This window comes from Pan troglodytes, chromosome 2 (assembly GCF_028858775.2).
Source record: "Pan troglodytes isolate AG18354 chromosome 2, NHGRI_mPanTro3-v2.0_pri, whole genome shotgun sequence".
Lineage (NCBI taxonomy): Eukaryota > Metazoa > Chordata > Mammalia > Primates > Hominidae > Pan > Pan troglodytes.
Window position 1 is genome coordinate 186,312,982 of NC_086015.1, and position 25,900 is coordinate 186,338,881.

The following is a 25,900-nucleotide window of genomic DNA, read 5'->3' on the forward strand; positions in this document are numbered from 1 at the left end:
TAATAATAAAAGAAAAATAATTAATGATACAATGAACTCCATTTTCTCTAATTCCATGCTTGCTAAGCACCCTTCTGACTATACTGTAGCTTCTTGAATGGTAGAAATTTCACTGGCCAGAGGACCCAACTCTCTGGTCTGCTTAGTAGTTACAGTAAGGAATAGTCCCACGATGAATTAACAAGGTGGCATTAATGCCAGCGTCTGTACATGCAAATGCCCTACACAATGTACTGAATTCTCTGTGTACACTGCCGGGTCACGTGTTATATCCTGGGTAGTCTGCTACTACCATCCCCACTAACATTACAACTGTCACTACCGTAATTACAACTGATTACCATTCTTAATACCCCCACTAACATGAAAATCATCATTACTGTGACTCCTTGAGTTCCTGCTCAGCCATTAGGATCAAGACCTAGAATTGATTTTCCCACACCCTCAGCTTTAAATTAATTTTTGATCAGACTTCCCCTTCCCCCCACCCCCTTTTTTTTTTTTTGAGACAGAGTCTCACTCTGTCACCCAGGCTGGAGTGCAGTGGTGAGATCTTGGCTCACTGCAACCTCTGCCTCCCGGGTTCAAGCAATTCTCCTGCCTCAGACTCCTGAGTAGCTGGAATTATAGGTGCCTGCCACCATGCTGGGCTACTTTTTTTTATATTTCTAGTACAGACAGGATTTTGCCATGTTGGCCAGGCTGGTCTTGAATCCCTGACCTCAGGTGATCTGCCCGCCTCAGCCTCCCAAAGTGCTGGTATTACAGGCGTGAACCACTGCACCCGGACTCCCCTACCTCTTGAGAGATTTCTATTCTATTGCTGGCTAAAATCTGGTCCATATCTAGTGATAACATTAGCTAATTTATGTTAGCACTCACAATATTTATTCTCTATCCTAAGTGAGGAGACAGATCTAAGTGAATTAACATATATGAAAATGAGTTGTCAACTATGCTATCTTACTTACATTTAACAATCATTGGCAAATCCCCCTGAACACATCAATACAATGTAGCTGATATTTTAAGTAGACATTACTCCACATTTTCATTTCTTGGCAAGTTTCTTTGGCATAAATTCCTTAATTGGTAAAATAATGTTTAAGCTAGTCAAAGGATAGAGCTTTGAAAAGGGGAAAACAGACATGAAAACTCTTAGTACGGTACCTAGCACAGGGGGATACAAACAAATAAAGGTTATTTAACTTTCCAGGGAAACATTTGAGGCCTCTGAGAGACATCTCGTGTGAGTGGGAGCTTTGCTTCTCACACGAGAAGTGAATACTGTAGGAGTTCTCTGAATTTCCCCCACTACTCCACACAACAACCAAAGTGAACCTTTATAAATGTAAATCTGAGGTATCATTTTCTTCTCTCCCCTAGACCCCTCGGTGGCATCCTTTCACACTTTAGAATAAAGTCCAAAGTCCTGACCCTTGCCTTGCCACTGGCTTTGCATGCCCTGGCCTGGCTGTCTGTCCCTCGACCTCACCTGCTGCTTATTCTCTCTCCGGGCACACTGGCACTCTGCAGGTCCTTGAACACATTAGCCAGCTCACCCCTTAGGGCCTGTGCATCTGTTCTTCCTGCCATCTGGAAAGGGCTTCCCTAGGCCCAGATACCCCCAAAGAGCTGAATCTCTCTGCTCAAACTTCACGTCTTCAGAGAGGGCCTTTCTCCCCTGAAGGCTTCCCTAATGTCCCACCTAAAATAGCTTTTGATTCCTCTCCACTCCTCCTGCTTGTGTTTGTTCATAGAATTTATCACTACTGGGCCAGGTGCAGTGGTTCACACCTATAATCCCAGCACTTTGGGAGGCCAAGGTGCGTGGATCACTTGAGGTCAGGTGTTTGAAACCAGCCTGACCAACGTGGAGAAACCCCGTCTCTACTAAAAATACAAAAATTAGCCAGGCGTGGTGACAGGTGCCTGTAATCCCAGCTACTGAGAAGCCTGATGCAGGAGAATCGCTTGAATCTGGGAGGCAGAGATTGCAGTGAGCTGAGACCAAGCCACTGTACTCCACCCTGGGCGACAGAGTGAGACTGTCTCAAAAAAAAAAAAAAAAAAAAAAAAAAAAAAAGAACTTATCACTACTTAACAGAGCACAGGGGTCCCCCTTATCCTTGGGGGATACATCCCAAGACCCCCAGTGTACCAGTGTATGCCTGAAGCCATGGATAGTACTGAACTCTAGATATACTGTTTTTTCCTGCATATACATATATACCTGTGATGAAGTTTAATGTATAAACTGGTCACAGTAAGATATTACAAACAATAACTAATGATAACATAGAAAAATTGTCACACTATAAAAAAGTGATGTGCATGTGAGCTCTCTCTCTCAGAAACTCTAATTGTACTGTACTCACCTGTTTTTGCACCATGAAAAGTGAAACCGCGAATAAGGTCGGGGGGCGGTACTGTATTATCATTTAATGTGTTGTTGTCCTCTTCCTCTTCCAGAATGTAAACTTCATGAGGGTAAGAACTATTAGTTTGAAAAATTATGGATCCCCAGTGCCTAATACAGGGCTTGGCACCTAGCAGGCACTAACTACATTTTAGTAGAATGAATGTATGATTCCCAGAGTATAGAATAAGCTGCACTATCGACAGCAAATCTGTCAAAAAGCCACTAAACTCTTTATTGTTGCCAATCATGATCTCTGACGTAATCTAGTCCAGCCTCCTTTATGAGCAGATGGGCAAATTACAGCACACAGAGGCGTAGTAAAGTCCCCCAAAATCACATTGCTGGCTGCTTTCTCAGTCTGTTCCTTAGAAGCAGCATCGGCCGGGTGCAGTGGCTCACGCCTGTAATGCCAGCACTGTGTGAGACTGAGGTGGGTGGATCGCCTGAGGTCAGGAGTTTGAGACCAGTCTCGCCAATGTGGTGAAATCCCATCTCTACTAAAAATACAAAAATTAGCTGGGTGTGGTGGTGCACGCCTGTAATCCCAGCTACTTGGGAGGCTGAGACAAGATAATCGCTTGAACACGGGAGGCAGAGGTTGCAGGGAGCCGAGCGAGATCGTGCCACTACACTCCAGCCTGGGAAACAGAGCAAGACTCCATCTCAAAAAAAAAAAAGCAGCATCAAACATGAGCAGATTCAATGGGATGAAAGGTGAGCTAACCAACAGAAACAGCGTCATGGCTGGTAGAATGGGCATTCTGTAATTACTAACCTGGATCTGAGACGGTCAAATAGGCTCCCACTTCACTGATATAATATGATTCTTCATCCTGTAAAACAGTAGGGTGTTAACCTTTGGGTTATCTCTACTCATATGTTTACAATCTTGGTTTATAAACTTTGTTTAGGATTCCAGCTATTAAATCTGGATATAAGGGCTGGGGAGTTACTTGGTACTGGGTCATAATTGTGTATGAAAATTCCAAAAAAGTAAACATACCACAAATAAATAAATAATAACTAACAGTTTTCCCCTGGCCCCAAATTTCCCTACTGCATACTAGTTGCTAGGGCCTGATGTTCAAATTCCACCAGTACAATTTGAGTCCCTTCGGTTGGGCCAAATTTCTCCCTGTTAAAATGCAAGTCCATTGGGAAGGTGGAGGAGCAGGAGCATATATTAAGCGTTTACTAGCAATTAATATCTAAGGGTAGGAATTCTTATCCTGAGACCACTCATCCTTTCCTTTTATTTTTAAGACCTTCCATCTGGCTTAGAAGGCTCATCCTTAAGGATACCATGGGAGGACCTCCCGGGGTCCATAAACCCTCTGGGAAAAACAATGTATACAAAATGGTGTGTACATGTTCTTATGTAGGGTGTGAATGGCTTTACACAGATTAATGGGTCTATGTCTTCAAAATGGCTAAATGGGGCCAGTGGGAGGGATTATGGGAAGACATGCCTTACCCTGAGATCCCTGGGTATTCTCTAGAAGAGAACCCCAAGCGGTTGTATTTAAAACCTAAAGCAGCACCCCCACATTTCATCTAGGAATTATCTTTCCAGGAAAACAAAAACAAACTACAAAACAGCCCTATAAAAACAAAGGGTCTGAAACCTTCTAGGGAACTGAATTGGGGTGTAGAAGGGTAAGTTGAAAAGGGAGTTTCTATTTTTTAATTGAGGTGATCCACAGTGTTCTCGGTTTTAAACATTCCTTAGAAAACCATTTACAAGTTAAGAGATGCAAAAATGGCAAAGCAACCCAAATCAGAACCTGAAATTGAATTACTTTTAGAGGTTTCAAATATAGTCATTAGAGAAACTTAACAATACTAATCTTGACCACATTATAGCTCATTTGTGTATTAGTGGATAAAATGTTGATTCATTACACAATCAAAGGGTTCCATAAATAGAAACTGTTTTAGTAAGGTCATTGATACTGATACACTGAGCTCTAGATCCTACAATTCATTGAATAGCACCTACCACACAATAGCTTCTTACCCCGTGTTAGGCACTGTCGCAGGCACTTCCATGCACTTGCCTTATTTAATCCTCACAATAATCATGAGAGAAAATGAGGCTGGGTGACTTGCTCCAGGTCACAGCCCTAAGAGGTGGCAGGGGAAGATATGACCTCCAGCTCTGCCTGCCTCAAGTCTAGCCTTTAACGTCTCTTTCATACCCACTCCACGCCAGGGATTGTTCTTGGTCCTGGGAGAGGACCTGGTTGCCTCCGTCAAGGTGCTCAGTCTCTTGGTTCTTGAAGGCAAGTTGAACAATGCCTTTAGACCATCCATTTGCTTTAGGGAGAAACATCTCTTTTAAAAAGAGACTATCTTTGTGTTGCTTTAATATACCATTTATTTGGGGCATTTAAAAAATTTGGAGCCTCTTTTAATATAAGAGAGACTTATATTTCAGGGTCCACAGTCCGGGTTACAAGACCCCCGCCCCATCCCTAAGGGCAAAGAGCGTCCATCGAAGGGTTTTAAGCAGGGCAGTGACATGAGCATAGCTTTGTTTTTGTAAACGGCTCAGGCTGCACTGTGAGATTGATTTGAGGAGCAGCAGAATAGTGATGAGGTCAGCAAAGACTCCTCAGAGGCCTCTTGGAATCTTCCCTTTGGTGTCTCCCTGACCTGTCCCGCCTAAAGGAAGAATGCTTGGCATTTCTGTGAGAGTTTCAGAATTCGCCACGTGCATGCTTTCACTGACATTGCCTCACTTGATCCTTACAACAACCCTCTGAGACAGAATCGATATTAACAGACCATTTTACAGCTGAGAACAAAGAGGCTCAGAAGAGTTAAGCATCTACCGCAGATGCATGTAGTTTGTAGGTGAGACAAAGCAAGATCCTGCCCTACATTTTCCTCCATGGGATGTGTGAGTATAGAACAAAAATTCATTATGTGAGAATTTACTTTCACATTCCCTGAAATGCAGCTGAAACCTATAACCATTGATGGGAAGCAGGACTGGCTACATAATGAATTTTTGGGGCTTAGTAAAAAATGAAAGTGCGGGGCCACGTGTTCAAAAATCAAGAATTTCATGGGGCAACAGCAAAGCATGAAAACAAGTCTGAGCCCTTCCGGATGCACAGGCAGAACACCTGTGAACCCGTCCCTGATGGGCAGGGCCACTGCTGTTCCACAAGAATCTGCGCTTTCTAGGGCTAATCAAAAAATGAGGCCTTCCGTAAGCAGAGTGCTCACATTCACTGTGAGTTCATCTTAAGGACACACAGGACAGAGTCTGGAAGCTGTACTCAGAATTCTTTCCATTTTGACTGAGTCAAAATTAGTGAAACATTGACTAGGACTAAGCTGATGTCTAGCTTTTTTTTGAGTTGGGGTCTCCCTCTGTCACCCAGGCTGGTGTGCAGTGGCAAGATCTTGGCTCACTGCAGCCTCAACCTGCTGGGCTCAAGTGATCCTCCTGCCTGAGCCTCCCAAGTAGCTGGGACTACAAGCACATGGCACCACAGCCAGCTAATTTAAAAAAAATTTTTTTATAGAGATGGGATCTCACTATGGTGCCCAGGCTAGTCTTGAACTCCTGACCTCAAGAGATCTTCCCTACTTGACCTCTCAAGGTGTTGGGTTTACAAGGAATGAGGCTTGAGGTATAAGCTACTATGTCTAGCCATGATGTCTATCTTTAGAGTAAAGGAAAAGTATCTGTCAGGTGGATTCATGTAAACAAAAGGACAGGGGGATATTTAGTTTTCTTAAGATTACAAGCTTGACTTGACATGATCATACTTCAATTGTCCTACACATCTCTTCTGACTCACCCTTTCCATATGGTATTTAAGCCCTGGGTCTCAGGGTTAATGGCGTGGGGATATACCATCTTGTCTCATCACCATTCAAGACAGACATGGCTTCTGTTCATACATCCCTATTAAGTGTCTCTTTTCAAGAAAAAAAAAGATTCCAAGTTTTACACAATTTATGCTATGGAATGAGGCTTAGACAATTGTACCACTTTATTCTGTAGAGTTGTAGTGTTACTGAATATTCTTAAAGGAAATAAAATCGTCTTTGGTAAACTTTTTTCCAGAAATATTTTAGGCTCTGTGGTCCTTTGTTAATCCGTCAAGGAACCTTAACATCCTCCTTAGCAAAACTGTGGGTCCACCAACATGTCTACCTTTCTACAGACATACGGGGGTCTGGCACCAACCAGCCAATTCATCCTGCCCAGGACACCAGCATGCCAATAACCATGGGGTCCTAAGTTCCCCCTGTCCACTTCTGCAAAACACACCGTGGAAGTTTCATAGTCCCAGCTGTTCAGGATGGTCTTCAGCATCAATCATGTCTTTTTCGCTCAGCATTGTTGTGACTAAATCAAGAAAGCTTTGTTCTGGACATAGCAAAAGGAACCTGTGATCTACTTTTTGGCACTTTGACCCAGAGCTCTCTGCAAAATTTAGATTTTCTCCTTCATTGATACATTTGTTTATCAAACATTGCTAAAGATATACTATATGCGAAGTCGGGGTGAGCACTAGAGAAGAGACGTGAAGGAGCCATAGACTTTGCCTTGGGGATGGCAAAATGTGTGACAAGTGCATTGATGAAGTTTGGGGAACAATGAATTGAGTTTCAGGGAACTAAGAGGAGGAAGTCTCTCATTTTACCTGAAGTGGAAGTGGGGAAGGGGGAATTTCACAGGGTGATGATATTTGAGTTATTTTAAGGATGGATGCTAAAGGAACTGAGGGGTGGGAGGGGCCTTCTAGGCAGAGGGAAAAGCACCAGGGGAAAAAGAGCGTGGAAAGTACAGATCACTTGGGGAGTTCTAAGTGTGCACTGTGAGGGTGTCAACACTTGAACACTGGTCACAGTCCTCAGAAGCCCAGCTCGTAGGCCAAGAGGGTTCCAAATGCCCCTCAAAGGCTCTGGAATCCAGTTTGAGCAACATAATGAAAACCCATCTCTAGAAAAAAATACACAAATTAGCTGGGCATGGTGGCATGTACCTGTAGTCCCAGCTACTCAGGAGACTGAGAGGTGGGAGGATCACTTGAGTCCAGGAGGCTGAGGCTGCAGTGAGCCTGATCGTGCTACCACACTTCAGCCTGGGTGACAGAGGGAGGCCCTTTCTCAAAAAACAAAAAAAGCTCTGGGGAAACAACAGGTGGGTCTGCAGCATTGATTCCAGGACCTCAGTCGGCCAGTGCACTGCCTGACCCTCGCACCTCTCCTCTCTTGATGGTTGATTTCACGAGCCAGGGCTGGAGACCTAGAGCTGCCCGGCCAAAGGGGTGGAGGAGAAAGGGATAGTGCTGTGCACAGAATGAAGTTACTGCAGAATGTTTTAAAAGCAACTATCCCACCAGGAAGCATGTTGTAGGGAGGTGTGGGGAGAGATGCATGTGATCTTGAACTTGAAGGGTCTGAACAACTTTCAGCATGTCACCCTAACCAAATGAGACACTGACAGGGAAAGGTTTTCAGTTCTTTAAAAAATGAAACTGAGGGAAAAAAAGAAAGGAAATCCACCTCTCCTGACCCCTCTAGGGGCCAAATACCACGCTGAACACTTTTACATTCTTTAGCTCAGCGCACTCTCATGGCAGCCCAGCAAAATAAGCACTCGTTGGCTCCATCTTATAGAAGAGGAACTGAGGCTCAGAGATCATGAGCAGCCTGTCCATGGTCACAAAGCGAATGATATGGATAATTTGCCTTGATTGAACAACAAGGTTAAGTGACTGATTTTTCTTTATGTTGTTGTCATTGGTAGTATTTCAATTTAAAAAACTACAAATTGGGCTGGGCACAGTGGCTCACACCTGTAATCCCAGCACTTTGGGAGGCCGAGGTTGGGCGGATCAGCTGAGGTCAGGACTTCGAGATCAGCCTGGCCAACATGGCGAAACCCCGTCTCTACTAAAAAATACAAAAATGAGCAGGGTGTGGTGGTGCACGCCTGTAATCCCAGCTACTCGAGAGGCTGAGGCAGGAGAATCACTTGAACCCAGGAGGCAGAGTTTGCAGTGAGCCGAAATCATGTCATTGCACTCCAGCCTGGGCGACAAGAGCAAAACCCGGTCTCAAAAACAAACAAACAAAACCCTACAGATTGAAAGCGGGAACTATAGCCTATATTTCTGTTATTTTTCTTTCATAGCCAAGCTCATTGTTAGGGACAAAGTAGGTGCTCAGTAAATTCTTACTAATAAACGAGTTGATAAATCAGGCCTAATCAACATCCATTTATCATTCTACAACTTAGCTCTCATAACATCTATTATATTATAATGAATAAACTCACATTTTCTAAGGTTCTCTTTTTCTCTAGAGCTGTGGTTTTCAACTGCACACGATTTTTGCCTCCTAGGAGACATTTGACAATGTCTGGAGACATTTTGAGTTGTCTGACTGGGGTGGGCAGTTGCTCCTGGCATCTTGGAGATAGAGGCCAGAAATGCTGCTGAGCATTTTTCAAGGCACAAGGTAGTCCCCACACAAAGACTTATCTGGCCTCAAATGTTAATACTGTTGCTGTTGAGAAGTGCTGGTTTAGAAAGCAGCAACATTTCAAAAGCGACTGACTGAATGGTTGAGTCCATTTCTCTTTTGGAAAAATCTAGAAGGCTTTCTTACCTAAATACACTTCATACAATACACCCATTAGGGCAGAAGTCACAGGGTCAGAATCCACAGGCCAAATCTGGCCTTCAGTTGTATGTTCTTTGGCCAGCATGGTGCTCAAATTTTTTTTTTTTTTTTTTTTTTTTTTGAGACAGAGTTTTGCTCTTGTTGCCCAGGCTGGAGTGCAATGGCACAATCTTGGCTCACTGCAACTTCCGCCTCCTGGGTTCAAGCGATTCTCCTGCCTCAGCCTCCCTAGTAGCTGGGATTACAGGAATGTGCCACCACGTCCAGCTAATTTTTGTATTTTTAGTAGAGACAGGGTCTTGCCATGTTGGCCAGGCTGGTCTTGAACTCTTGGCCTCAGGTGATCCACCCACCTCGGCCTCCCAAAGTGCTGGGATTACAGGTGTGAGCCACTGCACCCGGCCCTCAAATTTTTAAAAATGTGTTGCCAACATTAAAAAAAGTGCTTTTCTAGAAAGATCTAGATTTCTGCCTTATCTGGAACAATCAGAAGATCTGGCAATACCACCCTCTCCTTACCACCTGATTGAGGGGACATGTAAAATATTGAGCAACTGTGCCTGTAATTCCAGCACTTTGGGAGGCTGAGGTGGGTGGATCACAAGGTCAGGAGATCGAGACCATCCTGGCTAACATGGTGAAACCCCATCTCTACTAAAAATACAAAAAATTAGCCGGGCTTGGTGGCATGCACCTGTAGTCCCAGCTACTTGGGAGGCTGAGGCAAGAGAATCTCTTGAACCCAAGAGGCGGAGGTTGCAGTGAGCCAAGATCGCGTCACTGCACTCCAGCCTGGGCAACAGAGTGAGACCCTGTCTAAAACAAAGAAAAAAAAATATTGAACAACTGGCACAGAAGGGAAGTCACTCAGAATGGACATTGGACCATCCCAAATAAATGCCATAAAAGACACTGATAATCCCCGGGGCTAGACACCAGCCCTGCCATTTGCACCATCTGCAGAGCTAACTCCTAGGGAGATGAGCACTCTCCTGTCCCTCCCTTTTGTCTCCCAATTTCTGAGGCCTTCTCAGTTGCTTCATTACTTTGTGCTTACTTTAATATTTTTCTTATTAGATTGAATGGGAATTGAAATCTTTCTTGTCTTTAATTTTTGATGAAGACATATTTTGATCTTCATCAAAACTGGTAAAATAAAAATTTAGGACTGCTTGTTTCAATGAAAACAATTTTTTTTTTACTAGTTTGCTTTGCTCATTAGGTTATATGCCTAGCACCTGTAATTCTTGAATTCAGGGTCCCTGTTTTGGCTTAAACAAGCTCTTATTGATTGATGTTTTTTAGAAATGGAGTCTCACTCTATCACCCAGGCTGGAGTGCAACGGCACAATCATAGCTCATTGCAGCCTTGACCTCTTAGGCTCAAGAAATCATCCCACCTCAGCTTGCATGTGGTAGCTGGGACCACAGGTACACGTCACCATGGCTAGCTAATTTTTAAATTTTTTATAGAGATAGGGTCTTGCTATGTTGCCCAGGCTGATCTCAAACACCTGGGTTCATGCAATCATTCCACCTTGGCTTCTGACAGTCCTGGGATTACAGGTGTGAGTCACCACTCCAGCCAAGTTCTTTTTTAAAATGCAGAAATTCAAAGGTGCCAAGAACATACATTGAGGAAAGGACAGTGTCTTCAATAAATGGTGCTAGGAAAACTGGGTATCTATATGCAGAACAATGAAACTAGACTCCTATCTCTTGCAATGTACAGCAATCACATCAAAATGGATTAAGGACTTAAATCTAAGGCATCAAACTTTGAAACCACTAAAAGAAATCACTGGGAAACTCTCCAGGACGTTGGTCTGGGCAAAGATTCCTTGAGTAATACGCCAAACCACAGGCAACCAAAGCAAAACTGGACAAATGGGATTACATCAAGTTAAAATGCTTCTGCACAGCAAGGAAACAATCAACAAAGTGAAGAGACAACCCACAGAATGAGAGAAAACGTTTGCAAACCATCCATCTGACAAGGGATTAACAACCAGAACATAGAAGAAGCTCAAACAACTCAACAGTAAAATATCTAATAATTTGATTTTAAAAATCTAATAATTTGATTAAAAAAATTAAATGCAAAAGATCTGAACAGACATTTCTCAGAAGAAGACATAAAATGGCATACAGGTCTATGAAAAGGTGCTCAACACCACTGATCATAAGAGAAATGCAAATCAAAACTACAATGAGATGTCATCTCAGCCCAGTGAAAATGGCTCTTATCCAAAAGATAGGCAATAACAAATGCTGGTGAGGATGTGGAGAAAAGGGAACCCTCGTACACTGCTGGTGAGAATGTAAATTAGTAGAACCAAGATGGAGAAAAGTTTGGATCCTCAAAAAACTAAAAACAGAGCCACCATATGATCTTGCAATCCAACTGCTAGATATATACCCCAAAGAAAGAAAATCAGTATATCGAAGCGATCTGCTCTCCCACATCCATTCTAGCACTGTTCACAACAGCTAAGGTTTGCAGGCAACCCAAGTGGCCATCAACATATGAATGGATAAAGAAAACATGGTACATGTACACAATAGAGTACTAGTCAGCTGTAAAAAAGAATGAGATCCAGTCATCTGTAACAACCTGGATGGAACTGGAGGTCATCATGTGAAGTGAAATAAGCCAGGCACAGAAAGACAAACTTTGTACCTTCTCACTTATTTGTGGAAATTAAAAATTAAAATAATTGAACTCATGGAGATAGAGAGTAGAATGATGGTTACCAGAGGCTGGGAAGGGTAATGGGTGGGGTGGGGGAAAAGGGGATGGTTAATGGGTAAAAAAATTATAGACAGAATGGGCTGGGCACGGTGGCTTACGCCTGTAATCCCAGCACTTTGGGAGGCTCAGGGGGGCGGATCACGAGGTCAAGAGATCGAGACCATCCTGGCCAACGTGGTGAGACCCCCCCGTCTCTACTAAAAATACAAAAATTAGCCAGGCGTCGTGGTGCGCGGCTGTAGTGTAGTCCCAGCTACTTGGGAGGCTGAGGCAGGGAAATCACTTGAACCTGAGAGGCGGAGGTTGCAGTGAGCCGAGATCGCACCACCGCACTCCAGCCTGGGTGACAGAGCGAGACTCCAACTCAAAAAAAAAAAAAAAAAAATATATATATATATATATATATACACACACACACACACACACACACACAGAATGAATAAGATCTGATACTTGATAGCACAATAGAGTGACTGAAGTAAAAAATAATTTATTGTACATTTTAAAATAACTGAGAGTATATTTAGATTTTTTGTAACACAAAGGATAAATGCTTGAGGTGATGAATAACCCATTTACCCTGATGCGATTATTACACATTGCATGCCTATATCAAAATATCTCATGTACCCCATAAATATATACACCTACTATGTACCTACAAACATTTAAAAATAAAATAAAAAATCAAAATAAATTTAATAAAAAGTAAATGCGTAAGTTCCTGGGATAACTAAGGCCAGTGGGAATTTTTACCTTCTGTGAGCCTCTCTGCCTACCTCCTGGCGAAGGTCAGCTACTTTGGGAATTTGTGATGGGGAATGGAATGAATAAGGAGCATGTGGCTGGTGAAACTCAAGCAAAGCAGCTATTGCAACACTCGGGGCCATGGGCTGAGAGTGGCTCGCCTTGCCCCTTCCTGAAGCTGGGTGAATGGAGGGAGGGGAGGACGACCTGCTGGTGCTTCCGGCTCCTTCTGGACACTCATTTCCTGCCCCCACCCTTGGAGGAAGAGGTAATTTGGGAGCTCAAAGGATTTTCAGAAAGGCAGGGACTCAACACTTGGGTGGAGTTTGGTCAGAATCCAGCCCGAAGGAATAGGAAAGGCAGGGTTGGAGCATCAGGAGACAGAAGAAAGTAACAAAAAGAGAGGTTGAAAGTGTCAAAGAAATCTCTGTTTGCAGGTCTGCCTAAGGCCTGATGGCAGCTGCCCTTGTGTGCCACAAATGCTGGAGTTTATTGATGCCTTCCATTAGTCAATGAGTCACATGGGCAGTAGGTCTGGGTCTGGGTGGAACCGAGCCCTGAACCAAAGCATAAATGTTTATGTCTGTATCTTCTGCTATTTTGCCAAAGTGACTTTTTTTTTTTTTTTTTTTTTTTGGAGAGCAGTGGTGCAATCATTGAATCATTGCTCACTGCAGCCTCGACCTCCTGGGCTCAAGCAATTCAAGCAATCTTCCCACCTTAGCCTCCTGAGTAGCTAGGGCTACAAGCATGTGCTACCATGCCCAGCTAATTTTATTTTGTTTTCTTTGGTAGAGACAGACAGGGTCTTGCTATATATTTCCCAGGCTGGTCTCAAACTCCTGGCCTCGAGTGATTCTTGAGCCACTGTATCCAGCCCAGGGACTTTTAAAGAAATTCTTGTCATCTCTATAGTTTAACTTCAATTTTCCAGGGATAGAGCAGTTACTCTACCCTGAATGTCTTCCCATTTTGTGTGACGGTTGACATATGAAGGATTGTGTCTTTCCCACTTGGTCCCAAAAGGAAACCACTGACTTCTCAAGCGCAACTCTACCTTGTATGCTCCAGGAGAATAAAGTCTTTGTGATCAAGTTAATAATGACAATCATAACCGCCACTCTTCACTGAACATTGTTATCTACTGTGCTAGACAGTTTACATACCCCATTTCTAATCCTCCCAAGGGTCCTACTAAGTAGATGTAATTATTTCCATTTTACAGATTGGGAAACAAGCCCCAACTCCCCTGAGATCATGCAGCTAATCCCAGCTGCAAGGGGTCTCTCAGTGCCTCCTCCTCAGCTCTTACTGGGGCTATTTGAAGGACACTCTGAGGCAAGCGGGGGCAAGTCTCTCCCAGGGGAGTGGGATGACCAGCCCCCTCTGGTCTGCAAGACATTTGCCTGTTTCAATCACTGCAATTGCAGCTGCTGGCTCTTGAGCATCTGCCACTTCCCGTGTATGGGGCATGCTCTTTTTTTTTTTTTTTTTTTTTTTTTGAGATGGAGTTTTGCTCCTGTTGCCCAGGCTGGAGTGCAATGGCGCAATCTCGGCTCACTGCAACCTCCACCTCCCCAGTTCAAGTGATTCTCCTGCCTCAGCCTCCCAAGTAGCTGGGATTACAGGCGCCCGCCACCATGCCCGGCTAATATTTTATATTTCAGTAGAGACGGGCTTTCACCATGTTGGCCAGGCTGGTCTCGAACTCCTGACCTCAGGTGATCTGCCCGCCTCAGCCTCCCAAAGTGCTGGGATTACAGGTGTGAGCCACCGCACCCAGCTGGGGTATGCTCTTTACAGAGGCAATCTCTAAGTCTTTTCCTCCATTTTTCAAATGCTAAAGCCCAAACAGGTTAAGTTGCCTGCCCAGTGTCACAAGGAGAGAAAGCAACAGAGCCAAATCTGCAGTGAGACTCTCTGACCTCGATCTATGACTGCTCTGTCCACATCACTTCCCTGTCTGTCCCTTCCAGGGTATGGTCTGGGAAACCCAGAGCCTGCTCTGGCCCTGAATTTTGCCTGCTGTGGTTGGAAAGAACCTGTTCTGACATTTGATTTCGGTTTTAGAATAATCCTGTTCCTCCGAATAATCCTGTTCCTCTGGGGCCCACTGGGAATTTCTACAGGTTTATTCATCTGCACAACTTCCTCCTTTGGCTGGTTTGCAAAGGGCACGGGTGGTTACATTCCCCAGAGGTCAAGTCTCCCATAAGAGGCCCTGAAGCCCTTTTTGGGCTGCACAGAAGGAGGCTGAAGGGGGAAGAAGACAAACATAAGATGTTGACACTTCCTCCTCTCCATCCCCAAACCCCTCATTCTTATCAGCAAAGATCTCAAACTGAAGTGTGAGGTTGCACCACCTGGCCCCAGGATGAGGGAGAGGGAAAGCTGTACCAGATGCAGTTTGTGCAAAGGAGCTCAGGCCTCACCTTGGTAAATGTGAGATTCACAAATCCGCCCTGAAAATTCAACAGAAGGTTGGATTTTCGGGTGCCACAGTTCCCAGAGGCTTGGGTTGCGTTGGGGTCGATGTTGAAGTATCTCCGAGGTGAAAAAACCTAAATCAAGTTAGATAGATCAGCTAAATGAGATGTAGAGGAAAACTCTAGCTAGGGAACCAGATGCACAGGCTAGTTTGTGAGCCTGAAACTTAAGGCTGAGGATTCACTGGAGAACTGCAAAGTCCCCAGACAACACCTCTCGTTTTCAAACTGTTATGTTCAAAAGCTTTCTTAAAGAGGAGTTCTCCCACAGAGAGGAGTTCTTTTGTAAATAATTGATGGCAGGTATGTTCCTGATAAGCTGCATGGAATTTATGTTAAGTTAAACATGTTAAATGATACTAGAGGGAAGGGTTTGCTCTGTAAGGTACCTCTGTCTCAAATGGCAACCTAGATGTGGAAGTTTTATTTGAAATCATTAAAGTTTGCAGAAAAAGAAAATATTATTGGCTGGGCATGGTGGCTCATGCCTGTAATCCCAGCACTTTGGGAGGCCAAGGCAGGCAGATCATGAGGTCAGGAGTTCGAGACCAGCCTGGCCAACATAGTGAAATCCCGTCTCTACTAAAAATACAAAAATTAGCCGGGTGTGATGGCAGACGCCTGTAATCCCAGCTACTCAGGAGGCTGAGGCAGGAGAATCTCTTGAACCAGGGAGGTGGAGGTTGCAGTGAGCCAAGATTGTGCCACTACACTCCAGCCTGAGCAACAGAGTGAGACTCCGTCTCAAAAAAAAAAAAAAAGAAAGAAAATATTGTTTTAGTGATTCCTTTAGTATATCAAATAATCGCAATCCCTCTCCCTCGGTTTTCTTGTTAATGTGGATTTCCACATTAATGTCAAAACTGCCCGGAACCATAGAAACCATCTGACTTAAATCTCTCATTTCACGGGAAAGGATATGAGGCTTTTAAGTCTTCTGGAGTGGTAGGGAGGGGCTGAGATCAACGTTGAACATTCTACGACACTCTGCCTATGTTGGCTAAAAGTGAGGGGTGTGAATATTTAAATTTTTGTTTGCCTTCCTCTCTCCAAACAGTTGCTATTAGTTTCTATTTTCATGTATATCCTAAAACATAATCACCTTTTAATGGAGCACCTTGGAGAGAGATGAGCTCGCAGCTATTGGTTTCATTTAAAGACACAGGATGTGGGGAATGCTCATTCCTAGCAAGGCAACCTCCACTCAGACTTTTTGAAGATAGTGTTATAGTCCTGTGGCCCCAACTTACCGACTCCTTGTCTTGAACAATCAGCTGTATCCCCATCTCTGCTTTTATACAGAGTCTGCTTCCGTTTAGAACCTGATAAATTCCAGTCTTGACTGACGATGGCTGAGGTGCAAGGGTGGGCCCAGGAACCGTGGAGGCAGGTGCAGCTGTGCGGGTGGTATTGTGGGCAGCTGCCGTTGTTCCTGGGGCATGGGTGGGTTGAACAGGCTTCTGACCGGTTGTGCTTTTGTGCAGTGCTATCGATAAAGTTGCTGGAAGGGTGGTCTGGTTACTGGGTTGAGTGGTGTTCCCAGTTGTGTGGCTGACGGTTGATGAACTGGTTCCAGTTGTATGAGCTGGTGGGGTGATGGTGGGTGGCAGTGAATAAGGCACTAAGCTAGGGCCGACTGTAACTTCAGTAACTGGAGGAGCTGTGTGTGAGTTGTTGGGTGTGGCCTGGGTTGTGACCAGGGTGTAGGTAATTGGGCTGGTGGTTGCAGTGTTTTTTGTAGTTGCTGGGGTAGTTGTTGGAGTTTTTACTGTGGCCGCTGTTTGAAAGGTGATATGACCATCCATGAATCTTGCTGCTAAAGTTTGGTGAGGTGCTTGCTTAGCTGGTTGCTGGACAGGTTTTTTTATGTCTTGTACTGTTGCTGCTGCACTAGGTTGAGAATAATCTCTGGTTTCTGGAAATGCTTTTGCTCTCATTTGACTGCCATCATGCAAAATTACTGAAAATTAGGAAATAAAAGTGTTAAAAACACTAACCGATTGCTTACAAGGTCCCTCTCCCATCCCCATCTTAATGTTTGTTCATAAAAAACACCTAACATGCATATTTTTATACTTGGGGGAAATGTGCAAGGGTATAACAATGAAGCAAACATCACCAAAGATTCTACCCCCAGGACACAATTGTAATGTTCTGGTTGTATCCATGCCTTTTACAGGGTTATGACAGTTCCACAGCACCCAGCCCCTTTGCCTGTGTGAGGTGTGGTACTAATACACGCCAAAGTGATCATGCTCAGCTAGATATCTAAGTGTCAATGCCTCTTCATTCTCCACCTTCAAATGTGGATCCGGACAGCTGACATAAAATAGTGTTCCTGGGTGAACAGCTGCTGTATGACCTGATAGAGCTGGGGCAGCATGAATGATGGTAATAAAGATTTACAGAGTTACACAGTTTTCACAGAATCATATAATCCCAGGTTTGAAAGGGGTCTTAAAAGTCATCTAGTCCAAACTCCAATCTTTTTTTTCTTTTTTGAGACAGAGTCTTGCTCTGTTGCTCAGGCTGGAGTACAGTGGCACAATCTCGGCTCACTGCAACCTCTGCCTCCTGGGTTCAAGAGATTCTCCAGCCTCAGCCTCGTGAGTAGCTGGGATTAAAGGCACCTGCCACCACGCCCGGCTAATTTTTGTATTTTTAGTAGAGATGGGGTTTCACCATGTTGTCCAGGCTGGTCTCAAACTCCTCTTGTGATCCGCCTGCCTCGGCCTTTCAAAGTGCTGGGATTACAGGCGTGAGCCACCGCGCCCCGGCCCGAACCCTAATCTGATGTTTGAATTACACCTACAGATCTTTGCCATGTGTTCATCCAATCTAGACTTAACTGTTCCCAATGACAGGAGACTCATCTCTTCACAATACAGTCCTTTCCATTTTTTATCTTGTCACTTGTTGTTTTCTCAATACAGACCAATTCCTGTCATTTTCTTACTTAACTTTTGGAGTGGCCCAGTCTTTCTCAACCAAGAAAGAGAAGTCATAACTGCTCTGATATTTCAGGTGGGTTGTCCTTTGTGTTCTGGCTTTCATGGCAGCTCCTCAGAGCATCTTCCTTGTCCTCCTTATATAAAATAGTTCCCCATATCCATGATTCTCCACTGCAGTGTTAAATTCATTGCTTTCACTGCATTAATTACAACTTGTAAGTATATATGGGGATGGTATTCAAATATTTAACAATCAGCCTGGCCAGTATGTACCAGCCAAATATTTTCCCTGATTAAATGTTTGCTTATTGGTTTATTTGTTGGTTGTGGATCTTTCCTAGTAGATTAAGAGCACCGTGAAGGTGGAAACTGTGTGTACCATTTTTACCATCAGTGCCTGCACATAGACAGTGTACAGTAAATATGGGTCAAACGAAAAAATGACAGAATGTGTTAATGAGGACAATAGCATTGTAGGCCTTTTAGGATTATTGTAAGGCTCACATGAGTTGGTTTAAGTAAAACTCTTCATGGACCATTAAGCACACAGACGGTGTCTACTGTTGTCACAGGTTCTCTCCAGAGGCTGTCCTTAAGGGCAGAGGGCCTCCGTTCTTTTCCAACTAGAATAGGTCTATCCTTGCCTCCTTCCAGGCACATAGGGATCCAGAAAAGTGGACAAAACACAGATGATGGGCCAGGCACGGTGGCTCACACCTGTAATCCCAACACTTTGGGAGGCCAACGTGGGCAGATCACCTGAGGTCAGGAGTTCAAGACCAGCCTGGCTAACATGGTGAAATCCCACCTCTACTAAAAATAGAAAAATTAGCTGGGCATGGTGACACAGTGCCTGTAATCCCAGCTACTTGGGAGGCTGAGGCAAGAGAATAGCTTGAACCCGGGAGGCTGAGGTTGCAGTGAGTTGAGATCATGCCATTGCACTCTAGCCTGGGCAGTAAAAGCAAAACGCTGTCTCAAAAACAACAACAACAACAACAAAAAACAGACGATGTCTTTAGGAGTCTGTGGTCAGGCACACTGAGAGATGCCTGTGTCCCTTCAATTTTGTGGTTTCTCAGTGTTTGCCCACAGACTCTCAGGAGAGCTGGAGCTGTCCTGTGCTGGGCTGAGAAAGGGAAAGGAGATCACGCTATGCTAGTATTTACAAAGTCCTAAAGTTCATACCCAGTAAAAATAATTCATATATGCCTTTTCTATCTCCCTCCTCCATTCAATACACTTCTAAGTGGTTACTTTTCTCATATTAATAACAATAAAAATTCCAAGTTACTGGACACTTACTACATAGAAGGCCTTAGGTCAGGGGTCATCTTTTACCAACTTCTCTCAAAAACACTTTGGTGGGTACTACTTTATCCATCTTTCAAATGAGGAAACTCAGGCTTGGAAAATTTCAGCCATTTGACCATAATGACACAACTGGTCAAAGTTGGGGCGGAGACTTGAGCACCGGTACATCTGAATCAAAGCTTGCCCTTGGGTTTGAGGGGTGGTGGAGGTGGGGTGTCGCTGGGAAGAATGGTGAGAGAAGACACAAAAGCAGAGGAGAGAGGAACAGGAGGGTGCCCTCCAGTGACCCCAATTCATGAAAACCTCATAATGATGATCCTTGGTGAGGGTTTCAAAAGTTCATGTGCTGAAAAGGGGATTATTTTCCAGAAGAAAAGTTCTAACTTTAAGCCCAGTAGTAAGACCTGTGAATTATTTCTGTACAGCTGGTTTGCAAAATAGGGAAGACAAAAGCACCAGTTCAAATTGCCTTGATAACCTTATAAAAAGACCGATGATTATTAATGACATTAAGTTATTTGAGATCATTCTTTAAGAGTCTTTTTTTAAAATCTAAAATATCCATTTGGATAAGTTAAATGCATGATACTTGAGAGTGGTAGGTTTGATGGGCTATAGGTTTACCTACAAACTTTTGTAAAATCCCTGCACGTAGAACTTTTATGCCCATGTCATGGAGCTTGGAGAAAGATTTTTCACTTTGAGATTATAATGGAGGTTGAGTGTTGTTGAAGATTTATTTTAGCAATTCATTTGGGTAAAACCCGCATTGCTGGTTCTCTGGTCAAACACCAACGAAAGCCCCATTAGATTCATACTATTACAATGGAGAAAGAGAATTCACTCTCAACTGTGGCTTCCAGGAATATCTCGTGGTGAAAAGTAAAGATTGCTACAGAGACCTCCAGGAGACTAGAAAACACTTGCCAGTTGTTCTCTTGGGGAAGTGATTATATCCTTGATAAAATCCTACTGTGTATGGCTGGTGTTTATAAGCTAAAGAGAATCTTCTCAACTGAGTTCAGTTTCCTAAACTCAGTAGTGCACCCTTAAAAAAAACAAAAAAAGCCTTCCTCAAGATGCAACTAGAACTCTTCTCTCAGTGGTAATGAATGAACTCAAATAAATAAAAAAAGGACTTAATTGTTCACAAATGAACGGCATCCTAAACAAGCCAAGAAGATATGTGGTACCTGGTCAAGGTGTGCTTCCTATGTAGGAAGCCTTGGTGGGGTGGCTAGAGGTGATGGCAGTTGAGATGTCTTGATACGGTGTGTAGGTGTAGGTGTGTCTCTGGGTGGTAGACAGAAGGCTGGGCTGGCAAATGGCTCAACCAAAAGTGCCAAGTTCATGGGTGTTGGAGATTGAACCTGTCAGAGAAGTATAGTTCTCACCCCTTCTCCTTCCCTCCTCTGGCCCTTCCCACTCTCCTCCTCTCCCTGTGTGGGGTATAAAAGATAGGCAGGTGATTCAACTGGGGTAGGTATCTCTGCATTGTAAAGTAGCTCAGAAAGACCATGAGAGCTACTCTATAATGTATATGACCACACACATGGTCTATGTATATGACCACACTTATGTGACTGATTTCTGTCGAAATTGGGTAACAGTTTTTAAATGGGATGTTTGGCCCTATAGAGGTTTAGTCAAGGTCACAGGTTTGTCTGAGGCCTAGAAAGAGGGCAGTGGGCAGAAGCAAGGGCAGGCATAGCCCAGACTTTGTCTTGACCCTCCCTCTATACACAGAACATAGTGCTGGTGTTCACACACTCATCTGCCCACCCCCACCCCACCCCACCCCAGCCTCCCCTCTCCAAAATTCAGGAGACTTGGCAAACAAGCACCCCAGGGCCTTGATCCATTGCTTGGACTCCACTAGATGGAAATTTGCATGAAGAGGCATTAGAAGGTTTTGGTTCCCCTACAACCAGTGGGTGTGAGATGAGTCATTGCCCAGTCCCCTGAGAAAGTCAGTGATCTCACAGGGGATCGTTTCTAGGTATTTTCCTGACAGCCAGTCCCTTCCCAGACAGCCTTTGGTTGGTTTCCCTGCCACACCACTCAACAGTATGTACGGGTCTCCTCTCAGGCAGGCTCTGTACCAGGCACTGGGGGTAGGTCTTTGTTCTCAGGGGCCCTGTGAGGCAGACACATGAGTAAACCACACTTCTCAGTGTGACAAGTGTTTTTTTTTTATCTTTGTTTTTGTTTTTTTTTTTCTCCTTGAGACAGGGTCTCACTCTGTCACCCAGGTTGCAGTGCAGTGGCATGCTCAGGGCTCACTGTAGCCTCAGCTTCCTGGGTTCAAGCGATCCTCCCACCTCAGCCTTTCCAGTAGCTGCGACTACAGGCATGTGCCACCATGTCAAGCTAATTTTTGCATTTTTTGTACAGTCTCACCATGTTGCCCAGTCTGGTTTCAAACTCCTAGGATTAAGTGATCTGCCTGCCTCAGACTCCCAAAGTGCTGGGATTACAGGCATTGGCCACTGTGCCCGACTGACAAGTGTCTTTATCAAATCCCCAGATACTATGAGAGTGTGGGTAGGGTGGGAATCCAACACAAGGATAAATTCTTCAGGCAGACAAAGGAGGAGATGGTTTCCAGACAGGAGGAAGAGAATGTGTAAGGGCGCAGAGGCTTCAGAAGTCTTGTATGTCTGGAGAACAGCAAGGGGTCAGCATGACGGGAACACAGGGACGGTATGGGAAGGGAGGGGTGAGGAGGGGAGACCAGCAGGGAGCAGGCCTGGCAGGCCTTGGAGGCTACACACTGTCTGCAGAGCTCTGAGGAGCACAGTCAGGGAGTCATTGGAGCCCCACGGCCATGTCCAGGTTCAGGGCATCACAGTTTAGCCCCCAGCATGTTTTCTGGCACCTCTAGGGGCAGCAGAAGCAGCCCCAGCAGGGTGCAGCAGAGAGAGTCAAGGAAACCCTAGAGCAGAAGGGCCACTAGCCCCGTGACAGACTGCTGGCTGACTATTCCAAAACCCAGTCTCTCCTTCTTTCTAACAGTACCTCAAGTTTCAGCTGAGCACTTGTTGCCTGGAATAAAGAGTTCTATGTCTAAACCTCCTTTCTAGCTGGGTGGGAGCATATGACTGAGTTTTAGCAAAAGAAGGGAAGTGTTAAGATCATGTGGGCCTTCTGGGAAGGCTGGGTGAAGGCAGCTCAATCACCTGTGTGGACTGCCTTTCTACAGCCCTTCTGTTTTTCCTCCTTTGACCAACCTGCAACTTGTATGTGACGGCTGGAGCTCCAGCCAACATGTGGAACCATGAGGAGGCCTTGAGGGTAGAAGTCACATACCTATATGTCGGATCCTAATGACGGATCTCCAGTGAAGCACTCCCACACTAGAACTGACCTGAATTTCTCTGGACATGTTTTCACATGAAAGAGTAACAAGCAACTATCTTGTTTAATCTACTGTTATTTTGGCTTGTCTCTTACGTGTAACTGAACCTAAACTTAACTGACGTGAACTTAAATCCCCTCATTTTCTGGAGGAAAAATTTGAGATCAGGGAAGCAAGTTGACTGGGTAAAGATTACTCAGAGAGTTTACCCAAAAGCTCCGTCTCTCCTAGCAAAACTTTCTGATGATTTTTGCTCATTTCCAATTCAACAAGGATTTCTTGAGCCTATGCATGCAGGATCATGTAGCACAGTAGCGTAGAGCCTGAACCCCAAGGCCAGACTTCGTTTTTGTTTTGTTTTGTTTGAGACACAGTCCACTATGTTGTCCAGGCTGGTCTCAAACTCCTGGCCTCAAGCGACCTTCCACCTCAGGATCCCAAAGTGCTGGGATTACAGGTGTGAGTCACTGTGCCCAGCCAAGGCCAGATGTCTTGAATGCCAGTCTCAGGAATGCTACTCACTAACTGGGAGACCATGAACAATTCCTTAACCTGCCTCTGCCTCAGTATCGCCATCTGTAAAATAGGGATAAGAATAGCACCTACTTTTCAGGGTTCTTATGAGACTAAATAAGTTATAGGTAAGTAGATGTATGAGTAAAGCACATAGGTTAGCTGCTATGGGCACAGACTCTGGTTCAAAGCTCGACTCTGTCACCAGCTAGCTATGTGATCAGGGGCAAGTTATTTAACCTCTTTGTGCTTCTATTTCCTCGCAAGTAAAACGGAGACAATAGCAGTACTTACAAAGCTGTTTTGTGGATTAAAGCACTGCGAACAGTGCCTGGCATGCAGAGAGTGCCAGGAAGCCATGTCCATCATTGTTAATTACCATGTGCTGATGAGCCCTGTACTGAGTGAAGAAGGGGCTCAAGGTCAGGTTGTGAGGTGAATGGGAGAGGGACTGGAGGGACAAACAGGAGATACGAGTTAACATCACTGAGCAAAATCACTGCAGTAATTGCTGTCCAGGTGCTACCTCATTTGTTTCCCCAGTACTCCTAGCAGAGGGTATTATTCTCCCCATTTTTCAGTGAGGGAACTGAGCACCGGAAAGGTTGGGTGATGTGAACAAGGCCTCCCTGCTGGGAAGGGTCAGGGCAAGGGTTTGAATCCAGTTCCGTGCCACCCCTCAAAGGCCTCCACCTCTGAGGAAGAAACCTCTGATGCATCCTTCACCTAGCTCACCTCTGAGAATTTGTAGCTCAGAAAGGAACCGGTAATGTGGGCATTTTCTCTCCACTTGCCCTTGCATTTGTCAATGATCACTGTATTTTTATTTTTATTTATTTATTTTTTTTTTGAGACAGAGTCTCCCTCTGTTACCTAGGTTGGAGTGCAGTGGCATGATCTTGGCTTACTGCAACCTCCGCCTCTTGGGTTCAAGTGATTCTCCTGCCTCAGTCTCCCGAGTACCTGGGATTACAGGCGCCCACCACCATGCCCGGCTAATTTTTGTATTTTTAGTAGAGGTGGGGTTTCACCGGTGGCCAGGCTAGTCTCGAACTCCTGACCTCAAGTGATCCGCCGGCCTCAGCCTCCCAAAGTGCTGGGATTGCAGGTGTGAGCCACCACGCCTGGCCTGTCAATACCATTGTGTTTCTGAGCCTATGCATCCATTCAACGAGCGCTCACATACAGGTCACTGTGGGTTACCGCTAGGCTGAGATTGTTTTGCTTTTTTAATAGCTTGCCCTGTGAAGCGTGATGATGACTTCCTCTTCTGTCCCCTAAAAGAACCTGAAACTGTAAGTCTGAAAGTGTGGCGCAGGGGAGAACTGCCTAGGCAAGGGCAGCTGGCACGACCCTTCTCACCTCTTCCCTAACATTCCTAGCATTCATGTTACAAGCAAGAGCCACCGCGCCCCCTCCTTGAGCATGTTAGCCGGGCGGTAGGGACGGAGACAGTTCTCTCATGACGTTCGAGTAACCAGGAAACTTCATCACAGGGACAACACCACAGCACCCGAGGACTCAATGTCTAGGGGGAAAAGCTCTGGAGAAAGCGGAGGGTCGGATCATAAAATAATCATAAACTCAGCGTCCCAGACGGCATCTGGGATGGGAAGTACAATGATCATTAAAAAAAAAAAAAAGTCTTTGACACTCTGTCCTACACCTTTCTGAAATGGCACAATCTGTCAGACCACATCTGATGCAAGGAAAAGCAAGACAGGAGCGCTTTTCCCGGATAACAAAGCCAAGACTCCCATTCCTAAGCCCTGGCTCAGGTCTCCATCTCTTAAATCCGAGTGACCTCTACAAACTCTCCCTGAGAAGGTGTCCAGAACCCTTTTGGAAGCGAGGGACAGTGTCACTGTCTTTGGGGTTGACACCCGCTCTGAGTAACTCACGGAAAACAAGTTCCAGCTGGGAAGCCCTTGGACGCGCCACACCTCCCTACCCGCAGCCCGTCCTGTGGCGCCCGGGACTCCAGAGTGCGTTTAGATGAAAGGGGACCGACACATCAGGGCCACCGCGGGAAGCGCTGAGGGCCACTCACCGGCCAGGGACGCGAAGAGCGCGGCCGCCGCGCTGAGCTGCCGGGGCATGGTGGGCGCTGAGCGAGGTTCTGCAGCGTGCGGCGAGGTCCGGGCAGGCCCCGAATCGGTGCCGGAGAAACCTACCTGTGCCGGAGAAACGAAACCACCTGCTTATGAGAAGCAGCCGAAAAGCCCGCCCAGGGCCGCTGGGCGGGGAGGGAAACTCCGCCGGCCCCCTCCTACCCCTACGGAGCCGGGAGGGGCGGGGACTCGGCGCAGCCGCCGGGGCCCGGGCCTCTGGGACCGTTTACCGCACGCGCGTGGTCCCGGCAGCGCCGGCCTCCTCCGCTCATACCCTGGGTCTCCTCCTTTCTTTTTCTTTTCTTTTTGAGACGAAGTCTCGCTCTGTCGCCCAGGGTGGAATGCAGTGGCGCGATCTCGGCTCACTACAACCTCTGCCTCCCGGGTTCAAGCGATTCTTCTGCCTCAGCCTCCCGAGTAGCTGGGATTACAGGCATGCACCACCACACCCGGCTAATTTTTGTATTTTTAGTAGAGACGGTGTGTCACCATATTGGCCAGGCTGGTCTCGAGTTCCTGACCTCGTGATTCGCCCGCCTCGACCTCCCAAAGTGCTGGGATTATAGACGTGAGCCACCAAGCCCGGCCAGGG

The 25,900-nt window shown here is 45.4% G+C and overlaps 1 protein-coding gene across 7 annotated transcripts in view; it reads right to left on the minus strand.

The window, feature by feature from the left end:
* Window positions 1–25,681, minus strand: part of LAMP3 (lysosomal associated membrane protein 3) — a 40,768-nt gene extending 15,087 nt beyond the window's left edge. For 2 of the 7 annotated variants that reach the window (XM_063805288.1, XM_063805287.1), the window contains exons 1-5: window positions 23,492–23,597; window positions 20,520–20,696; window positions 16,312–17,021; window positions 15,008–15,136; window positions 3,198–3,255 (exon numbers count right to left, since the gene is read on the minus strand). In XM_063805288.1, coding sequence (XP_063661358.1) covers window positions 3,198–3,255; window positions 15,008–15,136; window positions 16,312–16,998 — 874 coding nt within the window. In that variant the 5' untranslated portion in view covers window positions 16,999–17,021; window positions 20,520–20,696; window positions 23,492–23,597. 7 annotated transcript variants of the gene reach the window in all.
* Window positions 25,682–25,900: the final 219 nt, after the last annotated feature.